General features: G+C 37.3%; 1 protein-coding gene across 1 annotated transcript in view; it reads left to right on the top strand.

Moving 5' to 3' along the window:
- The window catches only part of CCDC73 (coiled-coil domain containing 73), a 128,025-nt gene that overhangs the window by 89,189 nt on the left and 18,983 nt on the right, over positions 1-19,853 (top strand). The window contains exons 12-13 of the mRNA XM_008073694.2: positions 2,031-2,141; positions 5,490-5,618. Coding sequence (XP_008071885.1) covers positions 2,031-2,141; positions 5,490-5,618 — 240 coding nt within the window. The remainder of the gene's footprint in view (positions 1-2,030; positions 2,142-5,489; positions 5,619-19,853) is intronic.

Below are 19,853 nucleotides of genomic sequence, written 5' to 3'. Positions count from 1 at the left end.
GGGAGCAGCCCTGCACTCCAGTCTGGGTGACAGAGTGAGACTCCAACTCAAAAAAAAAGAAAAAAAGAAAATGGTTCACATATTTAGTACACTGTTTTAAGAGCATGATATTTTTGGTCATTTAGTATTACTAAGACAGAGACTGTGGTTTATTTTCCTGTATCTTCTCTAAACTTGGATTTGAGAAGATACGTCATGTTATCAGGAATAAAATCAGACACATTTTTTCTTACATTCATATGTAGAATATTTGTTAGAATGTTAAGGTTCTAAGCACCTATTATATACCACTGTAAATATTTAGAAACTGTTCTAGTAATACAGTCATGGACCACATAACAATGTTTTGGTCATGATGGACCACATCTGTGATGGTGGTCTCATGGGAGTATAATGGAGCTAAAAATTCCTATTACCTGCATGGCAGCCATCATAACATCATAGCACAACGCATTACTCACGTTTGTGGTGATGCTGGTGTAAACAAACCTACTGCACTGCCAGTTATATCAAAGTATAGCACAATACAATTATGTACAGTACATAATACTTGATAAAAATGACCACGTTACTAGTTTATATATTTACTAAACCATACTTTTTAATTGTTATTTTAGAGTGTACTCCTACTTATTAGAAAAAAGAGTTAACTGTAAAATAGTCCCAGGTAGTTCCTTCAGGAGGTATTCTAGAAGTCACTGTTATCATAGGGGATGAGAGTTTCATGGGTGTTACTGCCCCTGAAGACCTTCCAGAGGGACAGATGTGGAGTAACATATGACTGTACATATACCTATACATTAAGGAAATTTTACTGTTATAAAAGTATCTACATTATCCCATAATGGAGGCAATCAAAGTAGGTATTCATTGGGTGCTCTCAAAGTACATGGCTCCTTATGAAGAAGAGGAAACTCTCCTCAAAATTGTAAAATGCCTATTATGTGGGTTGCCTTAATTTTGTATAATTATGTCTTTGCATAGTGATATTCTAGATATAATTGGGAACTCTATAAATAAATGTACTATGAGCCTTTTAGATGAGATGGGTTTATATATCATAATATGGAAAGTAAATAAGACTTTAAAAAATAGATTATAGAATAGTGTATGATATGGTCTCATCTGTGTTTAAAAAATATATTTTATATACTGTATACTTATATACACATACACAAGAAACTGCCAGAGTAACCACTTCTGGGGAGAACTGATAGAGAATAACTTTTTTTCCTTTTTTGTATCCTTTTGTGTACTTAAAATTCTTACCCTGAGTATACATAGCTTTCCTAATGATAAACAAATGAACTTAAAGATTCTGGGTGTATTAGACATGTAGGTGAGAGTTCTTATTATTTATCTTTATTTTCTTAGATAAGTTTAGTTGGATTATCAGCAGACATTGGAGAAACCTAATAACATTGATGACACTGATTTAATAGCTTTAAAACCTTTGTCTTAGAAAACACTCGGTAGTATTTTTACTCTTACAAGTTTATTTTGGGAGAGGGGTAGTGAGGTGGTGATTCTGTGATGTTAACTCAATAAAGTTATTAAGTTAATATGGTAAATATTTGTTATGCTTAAAAATGTTAATTTGAAATTAAAATTGTATTTAAGGGTTTTCTAGCCAGTTAGTTTCTAAAATAAACAGATAATGGAAAAAATGTTCTGTGGTAGTTAAATTTCTTTAGTAAGCTTAGGCTGGATTGTGCTACATTTCCTCTTTTCAGGGCTGTACTTTATATTACTTTTCAGCACATTAAAACTTATGCAGTGAAACTGAATAATGGCAATGTTTTTATACCCTTTTATAGCCATTTCTTTATCATAACCTCCCCCTATTTCCTGTTAGCTAAACTATAAGCACCTTTCTGTTAATTTATGAAAATTATTGTTGAGATAGCACATTATCACTGATCTGTACGGCACTTTCAGCATGTTGGAAGCAAAGGTCCAAGCAACATAAAACACATCAAAATTCATTAATGTGGTATTGATTATTTTTTGGATAATTAATTTTATTGCAGACCCTTGAGAGAGATAATGAGCTGCAAAGGGAGAAGGTAAAAGAAAATGAAGAAAAGTTTCTTAATCTTCAAAATGAGCATGAGAAAGCACTAGGAACTTGGAAAAGACATGTAGGTTTATTAAAAATTAAAATTTTAAAAATAGTTGTAGACATTTAAAATAACTATTAAATGCTAAGAAAATATTGCAAAAATAATACAGGAATAAAATCAGACACACTTTTTCTTACACTCATATTTCCAAAAAGGATGAATGCTTTTTAAATACAAAGTTTAATAAAATTTCCTGTAATGTTTTTATGCATGGAAGACCACACAAATACATGTGTATGTGTGTGTATACGTATATGCTTATATATGTGCATAATTTGAGTGATCTCCCATATGTGACAAAGAAAAATTAATTTACTTTTTCACAAAGCCACTGCATACTTTAGTAATTGATTGAAATAAAGAATTATATATCTACTGTTATTAACTGATCTATTTTGCTTTCCTCCACAATTTTGTCGAGCTATGTTAGAACCATGTTTAGAACATGCATGCAGTCATGGAGTTCTATAGTATTAATATTTTAACATAAGAGTTGATATGTTATAAACATGACTATTTATTTAAACTACATTTGTTTATTTCTACTGTATTTAATTTCAGCAAAGTAGATAATAGTGTAAAATGATATAAATTCAAGTTGTGAAATATAAAGTTTTACTTTTAAATTTTTTTTAGTTGAAGTCTCACTCTGTCGCCCAGGCTGGAGTATAGTAGCATGCTCACAGGCACTGCAGGGTTTACCTGCTGGGCTCAGGCATCTTCCACCTCAGCCTTCCAAGTAGCTGGGACGACAGGCGTGTGCCACCGTACCCGGCCTTAAAGTTTTACTTTAAAGATTGGTAAACTCCAAAGTTGTTCTATTTTAATATCAGTTTTCATTTCATTTGATTTCATTTTCATTTTAATTCTTCTTAAAGAGTCAACACAGTAGAAAGTCACTGTTTATGAAGCTATAAAGTATAGCTTTGGAAAAGTCTAACTGTATTTTATACTGTTATATTAGTTATACCATATTATATGAATATATAATATCAATATAATGTATACCTAAATACCAGCTTGATAATACTTTCTGTAGATGATTTAATTTAATTTAAATTATTACATAAGTAACTCTTGATTCGATTTATTTGAAGCTAATATTTTTCTTAATTTATAGTTTAGAGAGGTCAAGTCTTCACTGATGGTTTCTGTAAGCCTTAATGTAAGAAAACTATTTTGAATTTAATTTAAAAAATGCTTAATAATCTCTCTTACTAGTAAATTTTATCATTAAGCAATAAGCATAGTAATATTCATTTTAGCTTTAGTTGATCTACTTGGCATCCCTATGCCTTTTTTTAATCCCGTGTTTAGAAGACCATGGAAATGGTGCTGTCAGGATAAGGAAGACTATAAGTGAAAAGGAAATGTAAACTTAATATGCCAAGCATGCAAGAAAACAAGATCAGTTGAGTTAAGAAAATTAAACATTTATTTTCAAGAGAAAGTACAATCATGCCCCTCTCTCAAGGAAAAAAAAGAAAAGCAAAATAAGCAGTTTCATTGTTGAGACCTCATTTTATAAGTTTGGATAAAATTGGTTTAGTCTTAAGAATTTTAGATTCTATAGTAATTTTACTTATGCTTTAGTACTAAACAGAATATAGATGAGTAAGAAAAAGTCACTTTGGATCTATAAGCGTTTTCTTGTGTGGGAGGTTAGATTTACTCTTTATCTGTATTTCTATCTGTAAATTTTTCATCATACTTGAGGGTAGGACAACAGTAATATGACTACTGAGATTGGATCAAAATGGCTTAAAAAAACAATAAAGAGTAGTTGGGCAACTCTTTCAGGTCCTCTCCTGCTGTGGAAGCTTTTCTCCCTTCTCAATAAATCCTACTTTCTCACCTTAAAAAAAAAAAGAGTAGTCAACATAGTCAAATGCTACAGAGCTATTAAGTGGCTTGAGAACTGAAAGAAAACCTTTTGCTAATTTGCGGATGATATTTAAGAAAACACTAACACAGTGAGGGCAGAAGTCAGGCTGTTAAGGAGCAATGGGACTTAAAATTTGCAAGTAGCAAGTGTGGACTATTAGGAATGTGAGTAGAGCATATTTGTGGGCTGAGGAGAAGATTCAGATGCAGCACAAGAGATTGAGAAGGCAGGAGGAAAGAGAAAATTGCTACAGCTAGGACTAAGGGGATGGGGGGATGGGAGAGTTTAGCCTTGGAAAAGAAATCTTGCAGAGACAGATTAAAAGATGGTTAAAAATAGATGAGATGAAGGGAAACTAATGTGAGTTTACATTTGCTGGACTCTATACTGAGGGATGTTATTAAAATATTAGAAATATTAATCATAACATTTCTAATAAGAAATATTATATATTAGGATTTGTGGTAGGAGTTTTAAATTGCTCAAGAGAAACTTTTATAATTTTCCATGACAAAAGGATATTTTTCTCCTCATTGCAACTTATCTTGTATCATATTTTAGGCTTCTATGAGAATACTCCTCCCCCCAAGAAAAGATTATGAAATTGTATAGGCAGTGAAAGTCTAGCTTATAGATAGCTGAAAGTCTAGCTTATAGATAGCTGATACATCTATATCAGCTGATATTTACATCTATATCACTATATGTAGATGTACATCACTATATGTATATCATTTACATAGTGATACCACTTAGTGGTCAGTACTCATCCCAGTTGAGTTCAAATCTGTATGTTCAACTTGCAACAAAGAAAATCAAACTTTAAGGCCAGGCACAGAGGCTCACACCTGCAATCCCAGCACTTTGGGAGGCCAAAGTGGAAGGATTATTTGAGACCAGCCTGAGCAATGTATTGAGATCTTGTCTCTACAAAAATTCAAAAAAATTAGCTGGGCGTGGTGGTGCATGCCTGTAGTCCCAGCTACTTGGGAGGCTGAGGTGGAAGGATCACCTCAACCCAGGAGATCAAGGCTGTGGTGAACTGAGATGGTGCCATTGCACTCCAGCCTAGGCAACAGAGTGAGACTCCAACTCAGAAAAAGAAAACTTTAAGAAAGCAACAAAGGTGTACATTTTATAGAATATAGAATATTTTTTTGATTAAATATAAATTCATAAAGTTTCATTTGTAACAAGAGATAGTTTAATTCAGTCCTGACTGCCATTTTACAGCTGCATGATCTGGGCAAATTACTTTACTTCTGTGAGCCTCACATTTAATTGGGCATAATAATACCTCAAAGGATTTTGACAAGTATGCAATTATGTTTATTAAATACTCGGACCAACTCAATAAACAGTAGCTCTTAGTAATTACTTTGTGATTGTGCTTATTATTTTACTATTTCCTGGATGTTGTGTTAATGAAGTATTTTCAGATATATTTATATATCTGCTTATTTTGTTAAATTTTATGATAGGTTGAAAAACTTAATGGAGAATTTAATGAGATCAAAAATGAATTATCATCACTTAAAGAAACTCATATAAAGTTACAAGAACATTACAACAAATTATGCAGTCAGAAAAAGTTTGAAGACAAGTTTCAGGTAAAATTCATGTATGTCTCTCACAAACTGTTAAATTAAAACTAGCAGCCGGTGGCTCAGCCTGTAATCCCGCGCCTTTGGGAGGCTGAGGTGAGTGGTTTGCCTGAGTCCGCGGGTTCGAGACCCGCCTGGGCAACTTGGCGAGACCTCATCTCTACAATAAATCAAAAAATTAGCGGGGCGTGGTAGCCTGCGCCTGTAGTTCCAGGTACTTGGAAGGCTGAGGCGGAAAGATCACCGGAGCCCAGCAGGTTGAGGTTGCAGTGGCCAGAAGCGGCCACTGCACTCTAGTCTGAGTGATAGTGAGACTCCAACTCAAAAAACAAAAACAAAAAACTAACACTGATGATTTTCTCCCTGTTTTATAATGTATGTTTTTCTACTTTAAGAAAATGAGTATAAGCATGTGGTCTGTAATATATTTTTGTATGACCTAAGAATCAAGGGTCATTTTTTGGATATGGATTTCTAGTTGTTCCAACACAAATATCTGTTGAAAAGACTATTCTCTCTCCCATTGTACCTTTATACATTCTTTGAAAATCAGTTGAGTCTGTTTCTGAACTCTTTATTATGATCCATTGATTATATGTTTGTATTTAAGCCAATACCACACAATCTTTATTAGTGTAGTTTTCTGAGAAATCATAAAGTGTAGCTGAAGTCCTTCAATATTGTTCTTTTTCAAAAATGGTTTTTGCTATTCTGGGTTCTTTCACTTTTAGAATTAGTTTGTCAGTTTCTGTTTTATAAGTCTATGGAATTTTTATTGGGATTAAGTCTTCCAGCTCATGAACATGACATAGCTTTCCGTTTACTTGGATATTTTAAATTATCTCTCTCTCAAAAATGTTTTGTAGTTTTTATTGTATAGGCCTTGGAAGTTTTTGGTTAAATTTATGCCTATTTCATGTTTTGGGATCCTATTGTAAACAGTATTTTGAAAATTTATTTTTATAATTGTTCATTGCTTATATAGAGAAGTACAGTTTTTTTGAGACACAGTCTTACTAGGTTTTCCAGACTGGACTCAAATGATCCTCCCACCTCAGCCTCCTACTAGCTGGGATTGCAGGCATGCACTACCACACCCAGCTTAGAAGTGCAGTTGATTTTTGTACATTGACCCTATTTTTAAATTAACTTATTGTTATAGTAGTTGGGGGTTTCCATATAAATAATCACGTTGTCTGCAAATTTAAGACAGTTTTACTTCTTTCTTTATAAAACTTTTTATGCATTTTATTTCTGTTTCTTGACTTGCTATATTAGTGAGGCCTCTCTAATACTATGTATGTTAAATAACAGTTGTGAGAGTGGATATGCTTGCCTTGCTTCCCAACTTGGAGAGTATTTATTCTTACACCATTTCATATTATGTTAGCTGTAGGTTTTTTGTTTCTACTTTTTATCACGTTGAGATAGTTCCTTCTATGCCTAGTTTTCTGAGCTTATCATGAATGAATTTTTATCACAAATATGTATTTAATTTTTTCAGATGTCTTTTCTGTGTCTATTAAGATGATCAGTTTTTTCCTGTATTCTGTTAATATTAATTACATTAATTGATTTCCAAATGTTAAAATAACCTTGCATTCCTGGATGAACTTCAGTTGGTCATAGTGTATTATCCTTTTTAATATATGACTGGATTTGAATTGCTAATGCTTTGTTAAGGACTTTGCATTGATGAGAAATGCTGATCTGTAAGTTTTGTTGTTCTCTCTTTTTTTGTAATCTTAGGTCTGGATTTTGTGTCAAGAGTAATACTGACTTCATAAACTGAGTTGGAATGTGTAGAATTGGTATGATTTTTTTCATTAAATGTTAGGTAGAATTCAGCAGTAAAGATATCTAGACTTTTTCTTTGTGAGAATATTTTCAGTAATGAATTCAGTATTTACATTATTTACAGGGCTATTCAGATTCTCAATTTTTTTCTTGTATTAATATGCAGGAAAGAGTTAATATAGTGGACCTGTGAATGCTGTATCATTAGAAGACCCTGATTGTAAGGTCGGCCCTTTGGCTCATGCCTGGAAACTTGGATTTTGGGAACATTCTCACTGTCTCCTGACAAGAGTGGCTCACTGCCTAAACTGTTAGTACAGGCAGTGTGGTTTACTCTGAAATCTGCTTTCTTTTTGGTAGTCTAGAGTTTTGGCATATGCTAGGCAGAGGGTACCTGCATGAACAGTTCCCTCAAAAACCTTGGGCCCTGAGTCTGATGAGCTTCCCCAGTAGACAACAATTCACATATGTTGCTGTAGGAGATAAGCTTGCCCCATGTGACTCCACTAAGGAGATGACCCTTGGAAGCTTGTACCTGGTTTCCTCCAGACTTAACTAATGTGCCTTTTCCTTTGCCTGTTTTGCTTTCTGTTCTTTCTCTTTAATACATTTTAGCCATGAGGGCAAGTATTTATTGAGTCCTGTGAGTTTTCAATGGCTCACTGATCCTGGGGCTGTCTTGGGGACCCCTAACACAGTCTGTTTGGGTACTTGTTTATCTTTCAAGGAGCTTGTCCTTTTCATAAACTCAAATTTATTGACTAAGAGTTGCTCATACTATTCTGTTATTATATTCCTCCAGGATCTGTATTGATATCCTTCTGTCATTCTTGATGTTGGTAATAGGTATCTTCTCTCTCTCTCTCTTTGTTGTCTCGATCAGTTTAGTTAGAAGCTTTTCAGTTTTATTGGTCTTTTCAAAGAACCAGGTTTTGGTTTCATTGATTTCTCTCTCATGTTTATTCATTTGCTATTTCACTTGCTTTTGTTATTAACTTTCTTATTTCCTTACTTTGCTTACTGGGTTTAATTTGCGTTTCTTCTTCTAGCTACTGAAGATCTAAACTTAGATTATCTGCCTTTTTTCTTTTCTAATGTAAGCATATAAAGCTATAAAATTTCCTCTAAGTATTGCTTTCTTTTTTTTTTTTTTTTTGAGTTGGAGTCTCGCTCTGTCACCCAGACTGGAGTGCAGTGGCCACTCCCAGCCACCGCAGCGTCGACCTGCTGGGCTCCGGCGATCCTTCCGCCTCAGCCTTCCAAGTAGCTGGAACTACAGGCACACGCTACCATGCCCGACTGATTTTTGATTTTTGTAGAGATGAGGTCTCACCAAGTTGCCCAGGCAGGTCTCGAACCCGCGGGCTCAGGCAATTCACTCACCTCAGCCTCCCAAAGGTGCAGGATTACAGGCTGAGCCACTGAGCCCAGCTAGCACTGCTTTCATTGCATCCCACAAGTTATGATATGCACTGTTTTCATTTTCATTCAGTTCAAAATATTTTAAAATTTCTCTTGTGAGATTTTCTTTGACCCATGGGTATGGATATGGAGTGAGACCCATTAGAAGTATGTTGTTTAATTTCTAAATATTTGAGAATTTTCCAAATATCTTTCTGTTGATGATTGCAAATTTAATTTGGCTGTGGTCAAGGGACACTCTAGGCAAGACTTTCATTCTAAAAAAGATATTAATACTTGTTTTTTGGCCAAGTGCATTGTCTATCTTGGTGAATATTTCATGTCCCATTGAAAATAACATAGGACCCCTTCCCCTACCTCGGGGAGTTGAATCTCCTCGCTCTCTCTCTAATTTACTTTCTAAATAAACTTTGAAAACATTGAAAAAAAATAATAATGTGTATTCTGCATAGCTTCCCTCAGCTTCAGAACTCTGCCTCCAAATTAAAGCCACCTCAGCCTCTAAACGCTGGTCTCTGTCTCCCAACTCATTGAGACCATCTTGCTTCACAAGAGTGCCCCATCCTTGTGCTATGGTGTAGAAAGTGTCTAGGCAGTAAGCCTGAGTAACCATAGGGCTTATCTCATTTTCCCCTCTTTGTCTGAGAGAACAGTTTTTCACTGTATGTAGTCTACTCTCTGATAACTATTTCATACATTTTATCTAGTTTTCTACTAATTTACAGTGAGAAGGCAAGTCAAGAACTTGAGCATGGCTAGAAGTAGAAGCCTAAATTTTTAAAATCCCACATAAAGTGTTCTAGGGAAGTATACTATCTTAAAGCGCTCTGTAACTAGTCCTTCTTAAAACGAATACTTTTATTTTTGTAATATACATATTCTTTTCATAAAGTGGACATTCTTAGTACATATGCTTGTTAACTTGGTGTTCATTTTTATCTATGTACTTTTTCAATAAACATGAATTAACTATTGCCTGTGTCACATACCGTGGAAGATTATGCAAATATAATGGAAAAAAACCATATGATGTTTCAAGGAATTTCCAATCTAGTAGAAGAAACAGATTAAAAAGTAATTGTAGGCCAGGTGTGGTAGCTCATGCCTATAATCCCAGCACTTTGGGAGGCTGAGGCGAGAGGATTGCTTACACCCAGGAGTTCAAGACCAGCCTGGGCAACATGATGAGACCTCGTCTCTACAATAAATTAAAAAAATTAACTGATGTGGTAGCATGTACCTGTTATTCCAGCTACTTGGAAGGCTGAGGTGGAAGGATCACCTGAGCCCAGCAGGCCGAGTCTGTGGTGGCGGTGAGTATGCCACTGCACTCCAGCCTGGGTGACAGAATGAGACTCTGACCAAAAGAAAAAAAGTAATTGTAGTGTAGTGTGAAAAGTGCTTAAATAGCAGCATATCCAGAGTAGGGTTATGGCACAAAGGAAAGAGAGATCAACCTACGGTGAGGAGGGGCTGCTTGGGGCAGATCTCACACAGTGGGCGATTTTTTAGCTGAGTTGTCAAAAATAAGTAAATAGTATTTCAAGTAGATGGGATCACATGGACAATCAGAAACGTGAAATATCAGTATTTAATATAAGGAAACTAGAAGTAGTTTAGAATGATTGCAGATTAGGATGCTAGCAATGCAGTAAGTAGCAGAAAAGGTTGAAAATATAGGCAGAAGGCAGGCTAAAAAGGGTAAATACCTCATTCGTAGAAGTTTTTGTTTTGTTTTTTGAGTAGGAGTCTCACTCTGTCACCCAGGCTGGAGTGCAGTGGCATGCTCACAGCCACCGCAGCGTCAATCTGCTGGGTTCAGGTAATCTTTCCACCTCAGCCTTCCAAGTAGCTGGAACTACAGGCATGTGCCACCACACCCGGCTAATTTTTCTTGATTTATTGTAGAGATGAGTTCTCACCAAGTTGCCCAGACTGACCTTGAACCCCTGGGCTCAAGCAGTCCTCTCACCTCAGCCTCCAAAAGTGCTAGGATTATAGGTTTGAGCCACCGGGCCCAGCCAGAAGTTCATTTTTTAGTGTCAATTTTGGGCTTTTAAGTAGGAGAGTGAAGTGATCAGATTTACCTTTCTGAAAGATTGTTTTAGTGATACTGTGATGGACTAGAATGGGACAAAACTAAAGACACAGACCATCTTGGGAGCACTGCAGTAGTTCAGGCAGGAAATATTTATTATTGTTTTAATTTTCATAAATTTTGATAAATGGCTAATTATTTGTACACCTGCTGATTGCTTATAGAAATATAGACTTGTGTTCATAATAAATCTTTTGGCATTCTTTTACTTTCAGACTGAAAATAGCTTTTTAAAAATCAGATAAGTCATGTATTTTTATTTTAAGAAACGAAGATTTAAAAACCTTGCATTGATAAATGACTTCAATAAAATCTTGGGATACAAAATCAGTGCACAGAAATGATTTGCGTTTCTATACACCAATAACAAGCAGGCTGAGAACCAAATTAACACAATCCCATTCAAAATTGCCCCCCCCACAATACCTTGTCATTCTTCTAACCAAAGAGGCAAAAGATTCTTATAATGAGAACTACAAAACACTACTTAAAGAAACCAGGCAATATGAACAAATGGAAGAACATTCCATGCTCATGGATATGAAGAATCAATATTGTCAAGATGTCCATTCTACCCAAGGCAATCTACAGATTCAACACAATCCCTATCAAACTACCAGCATCATTTTTCACAGACCTAGAAAAGACAATACTGAAATTCATGTGGAAGCAAAAAAGAGCCCAAATAGCTAAAGCAATCCTCAGCAAAAAGAACAAAGCTAGAGTTATCACTTCCAGACTTCAAACTTTATTATAAGACTACAGTAAATAATCAAGACAGCAAGGTACTGGTACAAAAATGACACCTAGACCACTGGAACAGGACAGAGAATCTGGAAATAAAATTACAGACCTTCAACTAACTCATCTTCAACAAAGGCAACAAAAACAAACATTGGGGGAAAGGAAACCCTATTTAGCAAATGGTACTGGGGGAAAAAGCTGGTTAATCACATGCAGAAGAATTAAATTGGACCACTACCTATAGCCACGTACAAAAATTAACTCCAAATCAATCAAGGACTTAAATGTGAAATCTCATACTATAACAATCTTAGAAGAAAACTTAGGGATCACCCTCCTGGACATTGGAGTAGGCAATTAATTCATGGTCAAGTCTCAAAAGCAAATGCAGCAAAATCTAAAATTGACAGGTGGGACCTTATCAAACTAAAATGTTTTTGCACACCAAAAGAAACCTTCAAGAGAATAAAGAGACAACCTCTAGGGTGGGAAAAATACTTGTAAGCTGTGCATTGGACAAAGGCCTAAGATTCAGAATCTTTGAGGTACTCGAATTTACAGGAAAAAAATTAATAATCCCATTTAAAAGTGGGCAAAAAACATGAACAGCCACTTCTTGAAGTCATCCAAGCAGCCACAAACATGAAAAAATCCTCAGTTTCATTAATCATCAGAGAATTGCAAATCAAAACTACAGTGACATACCATCTCACACTGGTCAGTATGGCCATTATTTAAAAAAAAACAAACAAAAAACCAACAGGTGTTGGTGAAGCTGAAAAGAAAAGGGAATGCTCATATGCTGTTGGAGGGAATATAAGCTAGTTCAACCTTTGTGGAAAGCAGTGTGGATTCCTTGTTTTCAGTTCTTGTGGAAAGCAGTGTGGCAATAACTGAAAGAACTAAAAACAGAGCTACAATTCAACTCAGCAATCCTACTCCTGGGCATATACCCAGAGGAACATAAATCATTTTACTGAAAGACACTGCATGGGAATGTTTTTTGCAGCACTATTCATAATAGCAAAAACATGGAACCAAACCAGATGCCCATTGAAAGTAGGCTGCATCAGATAGCGGTGGAGCCAGTTGGACTATGTGAGTCCCAGTGTGTGAGTGAGTGTATGGAAAATTTTGCATATGTGTCAGTAAGTGGGCATGTGAGTGGCTGAGTAGAGACTCAGGAGCAAGTGTCCAGGGCTTTCCTGGTAAAGCGGCTGGTGCTACAGCTTTTGGGGTACAGAAGCCAATCACTGTTTTTTTTTAAATCAATAAAGCCCTTCCTGGGAAGAAGCTGCCAGGAGAGACTGCTGACTGCAGGCTCTGCCTCACCACTGTAGCACCTGGCCAGACACTGGCAGCAAGGGCTGTGGGGTGGGGGGAGCACAGTGAGGGAGCCCAGAGGCAGAGCGCCACTGGAGAAGATGAAAGAGGTACCCTGTCATGATCTTGAAAACGAGGTAGGAAAGGGCTCTGACTTGCTTACCACAGAGCGACAGACTTGATCTCTGTGACCAGCGAATTAACTACTCAGAGGTTGGTTGTTACCCAGAGGGAATATCCTGAAAGTGCAAACTCTGGAGGTATGGGACCAGTGCTGAGTCTCAGGTGCCCCATCCCCTACCCTGATTCAGCCACAGGACAAAGGATGTGGCCAGAAAAGGATGAGGAAGACCTCCAAAGAGATCTGTGGTGAGTCTGGGGCTGACCCAAGCCCCTCTTCCCCAGCAAGCCTCTGAACGTCATACCCGTATGGTTGGGGCCACACTTGAGAGGGATGTCAGCTCTGGCAGGAGGACTCCATTCCAGGATAAGCCTGGCTTGGACAACTTCCGCCAGCACCTGAGGAAGAGACAATCCCACATCTTCCCACTAGAGTGGATCCCCCTGACCATAGGAGAGTGGGAGGGGAAGTCTGAAGCCCCGCCCACCCCCACACTCCTTCTGCCTTTCCTGGTCCAGACACTGGGGAGACTGTGAATGAGGTCAACCTCTGCAGGAGACAGCAGAGGGGCTTACCTGTGAGCAACTGAGAGGAACAATTACAGAATCTGTCACAAGAAGGTGGAGTTTTTTTTTATGTTGTTTTAAAATTTTAAAAATATTTTTCCTTTGTGCATAAATGTGTGTGTGAGGATTTGATCTGCATCCCCTTACCCTTTTTTCTTTTCTTTTGTTTTTTTGTTTTCTGTTTATGTGTATGCATGAATGATTGAGTGTTCATCTTTCTGAGGTTTTTTTTGTTTGTATGTTTTTGCTTTTCCCCTTTTTTTAGTTTAATGTGTGTGTGAATATATGTGTGAAGGTTCAATTTGAATTACTTTTTTTTTCCTCTTCTTTCATTTTGTGTTGGGCATATGTGCATGTGTTTGGTTTTCCTGGGGTTTTTGTTGTTGTTATTTGTTTATTTTGTTTTGCTCTGTTGTTTTTCCAGTTTGTTTTGAGAGTGTGTGTGTGTGTATGTGTTTTATTGTTCTTGGATTTGGTTTCTACTTTTGTTGTTCTGTGGTTTTGTTTTTTTTTTCAAATTGGTTCCACCTTATTTCATTCAATTTTCCTCTGTTCTCCTCATCGCTGTTACTGTATCTTAGACTCAGGGAGTACACACACATACCCATTGCATCATCATATAAAGTGGTGGGGAGTGAGTCTCAGGGAACCCATACCACAGTAGTGAACATTTTGACTTGCAAGTAGTTTCTGAATCCTAGCTCCCCATCCTCCACCTTATTCAACTCTCAAAACTACAAGAGACAGTAAAGCTTCCTACCCACAGCCCTGTTTCCAAATAGAACAAATTCAGAGCCCTCATCAGGGAAGAATAGAGGGCTGAGCAAACATCAGAAGTGGAAGCCTCTTCCACTGCCACTGAATACTGGAACTAAAGAGAAAAGAAAGATCTGTCTTTCTTGAGGGAAAATCAACAGAAGAACACAGGCAATTCCCAGTGTAACAAAGAAAAAAACACCTGAAAAATCAGACCTCAGAGCCCAAACAATGGAAGTCACTGGTCCCAGAATACAACAGGGATTAGGGAATGGATGAAAGAGTAAGTAAGACTCAAGAAAGACAAGATGTAACACTGAAAGAAATTGCAACAGAGATTTTGGCCATAAAAAATTTCATCCAGAAAATCAATAATAAGATGACAAGCATGGAAAACAGAATTAAGCAGAAGAATCTCAGAACTTGAAGACCAAAACATGGAAATAACCTGGTCTGTAAAAAACTTAGAAAGAAAACTCAGAAAGAAAGAACAAAGCTTCCAAGAGATGTATGATTATATCACGAGTCTGAATCTATGACTGATTGGTATCCCAGAAGAAGAAAGGGAAATGGAGAATACCTTGGAGCAAGTATTTCAGGTTATCGAAGAAAACTTTCAACGTTCCCCATCTCACCAGAGATGTGACCATCCAAACACAAGAGATACAGAGAACCCTCACAAGATATCAAATGAAAAGAGCACCCCGTAGACACATAGTAATTCACCTACACAAAGTTGGTGCAAAAGAAATATTCCTAAAGGCAGCAAGAGAGAAAGTTCAGACTATCTACAGGGAAAACCATTTAGCATAGGAGCAAACCTATCAGCAGAAACACTGCAAACTAGAAGGGACTGAAGTCCAATATTCAAAATCCTCAAAGATAAACAATTTCAACCAAGAATTTCCTATCTAGCCAAGCTCAGCTTCATCAGTAATGGAGAATTAAAATCCTCCATCTAGACATCCAATCCCTAAGAGATTATGCAGCTTCCAGACCAGCTCTACAGGAAACACTTAAAAAGGTATTAAGCATAGAAGAAAGAAAGAAAAAAAAGAGTGACCACACACTTCTCAAGAGAACAGCAGAACACAGAATCAACAGAGAATACATTGTGGCAACAAACTTGAAAACACACACATACATCAACCTAAAAGCTAAAAAAACAAAGAAAAAACTTTATAAGAACCTCATAATGGGGATAAACAATCACATTTCAATAATCAGCCTGAATGTGAATGGATTAAATGCACTACTGAAAAGACACAGAATGGCAAACTGGATTAAAAAACCATGATCTGATAATTTGCTGCATCCAGGAAACTCATCTCACCACAAGCAACGCACACAGACTAAAAGTTAGAGGATGGAAAATGAGTTTCCAGGTGAATGGATTACAAAAGGCAGGAGTTGCAATCTTAATATCAGACAGAACAACCTCTGAACTCTCAAAAATTTAAAAAGATACAACATAATGATAAAAGGTTCAATCCATCAACAACAAATATCCACCCTAAACGTATATGCACCCGACACAGGAGCATGAGAGTTTATAAAACAGCTAATAAGTAAGCTAAAAAGAGATATTCACTCTCACACTATTATAACTGGGGACTTAAATACCCCCACTAACAACCCTAGATAGATCATCGAGGCAAAAAATCAACAGATCCAGAACCTCAACTTGATGCTTGACCAAATGAACTTAATAGATACCTACAGAATGCTCTACCCAACAACCACAGAATATACATTCTACTCATCTACACATCACCACATGGAATATGCTCCAAGATCAATCACATCCTTGGCCATAAATCAAGCATAAACACATTTCCTAAGATCAAAATACTGTCATGCACCTTCTCAGACCACAGTAGAACAAAAGTAAATATCAACACCAACAAAATTCCCCCCAAACCCACAAAGATATAGACACTAAACAGCATGATGCTGAACGACTACTGGGTCAACACAGAAATCAAAACAGAAATTAAAAGATTCCTGGAAACAAATGAAAATAAACATCTTACCAAAACCTCTGGGATGCCATGAAATCAGTTCTAAGAGGGGAATTTATATCTCTGCGAATACAAGTAAAGAAAATGGAAAGATCACAAGTTAACAGCCTAACAAATCACCTGAGGAATATGCAAAGACATGACCACCAAAACCCTAACTTTAGCAGAAGAATCCAGACCACGAAAGTAAAAGCCCAAATACAGGACAAAGAAGACAGAACTATCATAGAAAAATAACCAACAAAACAAAAACTGGTCCTTTGAAAGAATAAACAAGATCGATAGACCTCTAGCAGAATGAGCATAAAAAAGAGAGAAAAAGCCCAAATAAACACAATCAGAAATGCAAAAGATCAAATCACAACTGACCCTAAAGAAATACAAAAGATTATCAGAGATTGCTATGGAAGCAAACTTGATAAACCTAAAGGAAATGGAGGACTTTCTGACATCACACAACCTCCCAAGGTTGAAACACGAAGACACTGAGACACTAAATAGATCAATAACAATTGACTCTGTCATTAGAAAACTCCTACCAAAAAAGCCCTGAACCAGGCGGCTTTCCAGTGGAATTCTACAAAACATACAAGGAGGAGCTGATACCAATACTATTGAAAGTATTCCAGGTGATTGAGAAAGATGAGATTCTCCCCAAATGACTTTATGAAGCTAACATCACACTGTTACCCAAATCAGGTAAAGATCCAACAAAAAAGAGAACTACAGGCCAGTATCCCTAATGAACACAGATGCAAAAATTCTCAACAAGATTCTAGCAGTTGGATCCAACAACACGTCTCAAAAGTCATCCACCATGACTAAGTATGCTTTATCCCCAGGATGCAGAGGATCCTGCATTCAGCATCATTAATAAACAACATTATTTATTGTAGTGATGAGGTCTTGCCAAGTTGCCCGAGCTGGTCTCGAACCCACAGACTCAGGCAATCCACTCATCTCAGCCTCCCAAAGTGCTGGGATGACAGGCTGAGCCACCGAGCCTGGCCAAGTTGGTAATTTAATTTAATGGGTATTGCATTGAATCTGTAGATTGCCTTTGGTAGGACGGACATCTTGACCATATTGATTCTTCAACAACATCAATATAATGTTGCATTCAACATCCGCAAAACCATAAATGTAATTAAATACATCAACAGATGTAAAAACAGGAACCACATGATTATATCATTAGATGCAGAAAAAGCTTTTGATAAAATCTAGCATCACTTCTCCATAAAAACCCTTGAACATCTAGGCATAGAAGGAGCATACCTCAAAATAGTAACCACCATCTACGATAAACTCAGTAGCCAGCATTTTGCGAAATGGATAGAAACTGGAAACATTTCCCCTGAAAACCGAAACAAGACAAGGCTGCCCACTCTCACCACTCTTGTTCAACATTGTGTTGGAAGTCCCAGCTAAAGCAATTAGGCAAGAGAAGGAAATCAGGGGTATCCAAATAAGAAAAGAGGAAGTTAATTTACCCCTTTATGCTGACGATATGATTCTATACTTGAAAATCCAAGAGAATCTGTCGATAACCTGCTTTCACTGATGAAGTACTTCGGCAAAGTCTTGAGGTATAAAATAAATGTACAAAAGACAGTAGCATTCTTATACACCAACAACAAGCAGGCAGAGAACCAAATAAAAAGCACATTCCCATTCACAATAGTCACACAAAAAATGAAATACCTTGGTAACTTCCTCACCAGAGAAGTGAAAAACCTTTACAATGAAAACTATAAAACACTGCTCAAAGAAATCCAAGAAAACACAAACAAATGGAAAAAATATTCCATGATCTTGGATTGGAAGAATCAGTATTGTTAAGATGTGCATCCTACCAAAGGCAATTTACAAATTCAATGCAACACCCATTAAATTATCAACTTCGGCTGGGCTCGGTGACTCAGCCTGTAATCCCAGCACTTTGGGAGGCCAAGGTGAGTGAATTGTCTGAGCCCAGGGGTTCAAGACCAGCCTGAGCACTTTGGTGAGACCTTGTCTCTACAATAAATAAAAAATTATCCGGGTGTGGTTAGCACACGTCTGTAGTTCCGGCTACTTGGAAGGCTGAAGCAGAAGGATCGCCTGAGTCCAGCAGGTTGACACTGGGATGGCCATGAGTGTGCCACTGCACTCAAGCCTGGGCAATAGAGTGAGACTCCAACTCAAAAAAAAAAAAGAAAAAAAATTACCAACATCATTCTTTTCAGACCTGGAAATGACAATACAGAAATTCATATGGAGACATAAATGACCACAAATAACCAAAGCAATCCTCAGCAAAAGGAACAAATCAGGAGGTATCATACTTCCAGACTTTAATGTTTACTATAAGGCTACAATAATGAAAACAGCCTGGTGTTGGTACAAGAATGGGCATATGAACCAATGGAACAAGATAGAGGTTCCAGAAACAAAGCCTCAATTTCTCAACCAACTCATCTTCGACAAAGTCTCCACCAACAACCACTGGGGAGAGGAGAACCTATTCAGTAATCGGTGCTGAGCAAACTGGGTGACCACATGCAGAAGATTGAAACAGGACCCCTACCTATCAACATACACAAAAATCAACTGTAAATGGATCAAAGACCTAAATGTAAAACTTCAAATTATAAGAACCTTAAACTGGGCTCAGTGGCTCAGCCTGTAATCCCGCGCCTTTGGGAGGCTGAGGTGAGTGGATTGCCTGAGCCCATGGGTTCGAGACACACCTGGGCAGCGAGACCTCGTCTCTACAATAAATCAAAAAATCAGCCGGGCGTGGTAGCGCACGCCTGTAATTCTGGCAACTTGGAAGGCTGAGGTGGAAGGATTGCCAGAGCCTAACAGGTCAACAATGGGGTATCCATGAGTGTGCCACTGCACTCCAGCCTGGGTGATGGAGTGAGACTCCAACTCAAAAAAAAACAACCAAAAAACAAAAACTTAGAAAATGCAGGAGACACCCTTATGGAAATTGGAACTGGCAACCAATTCCTGATCAAAACTCCAAGTGCCTATGCCATAAGAGATAAGATAGACAAGTGGGACCTCATCAAACTGAAGCTTCTGCAAAGCAAAAGAAACCAACAAGAGAGCAGGGAGACAGCCCACAAACTGGGAAAAAATATTTGCTAACTGTATATCTGACAAAGGCGTAACATCCAGGATCTACAAGGAACTCATCCTGAAAGGAAAAAAACAGCCCCATTAAAAAGTGGGCAAAAGACATGAATAGACACTTCTCAAAAGAAGATAATACAGGCTCAGTGGCTCAGCCTGTAATCCCAGCATTTTGGGAGCCCAAGGCAAGTGGATTGCCTGAGTCTGTGGGTTCAAGACCAGCCTGGGCAACTTGGTGAGACCTCATCTCTACAATAAATCAAAAATTAG

The sequence above is a fragment of the Carlito syrichta genome, unplaced genomic scaffold (genome assembly GCF_000164805.1).
Source record: "Carlito syrichta isolate Samal-C Ts95f unplaced genomic scaffold, Tarsius_syrichta-2.0.1 Scaffold316023, whole genome shotgun sequence".
NCBI lineage: Eukaryota > Metazoa > Chordata > Mammalia > Primates > Tarsiidae > Carlito > Carlito syrichta.
This window is presented reverse-complemented; position numbering and strand designations above follow the sequence as displayed.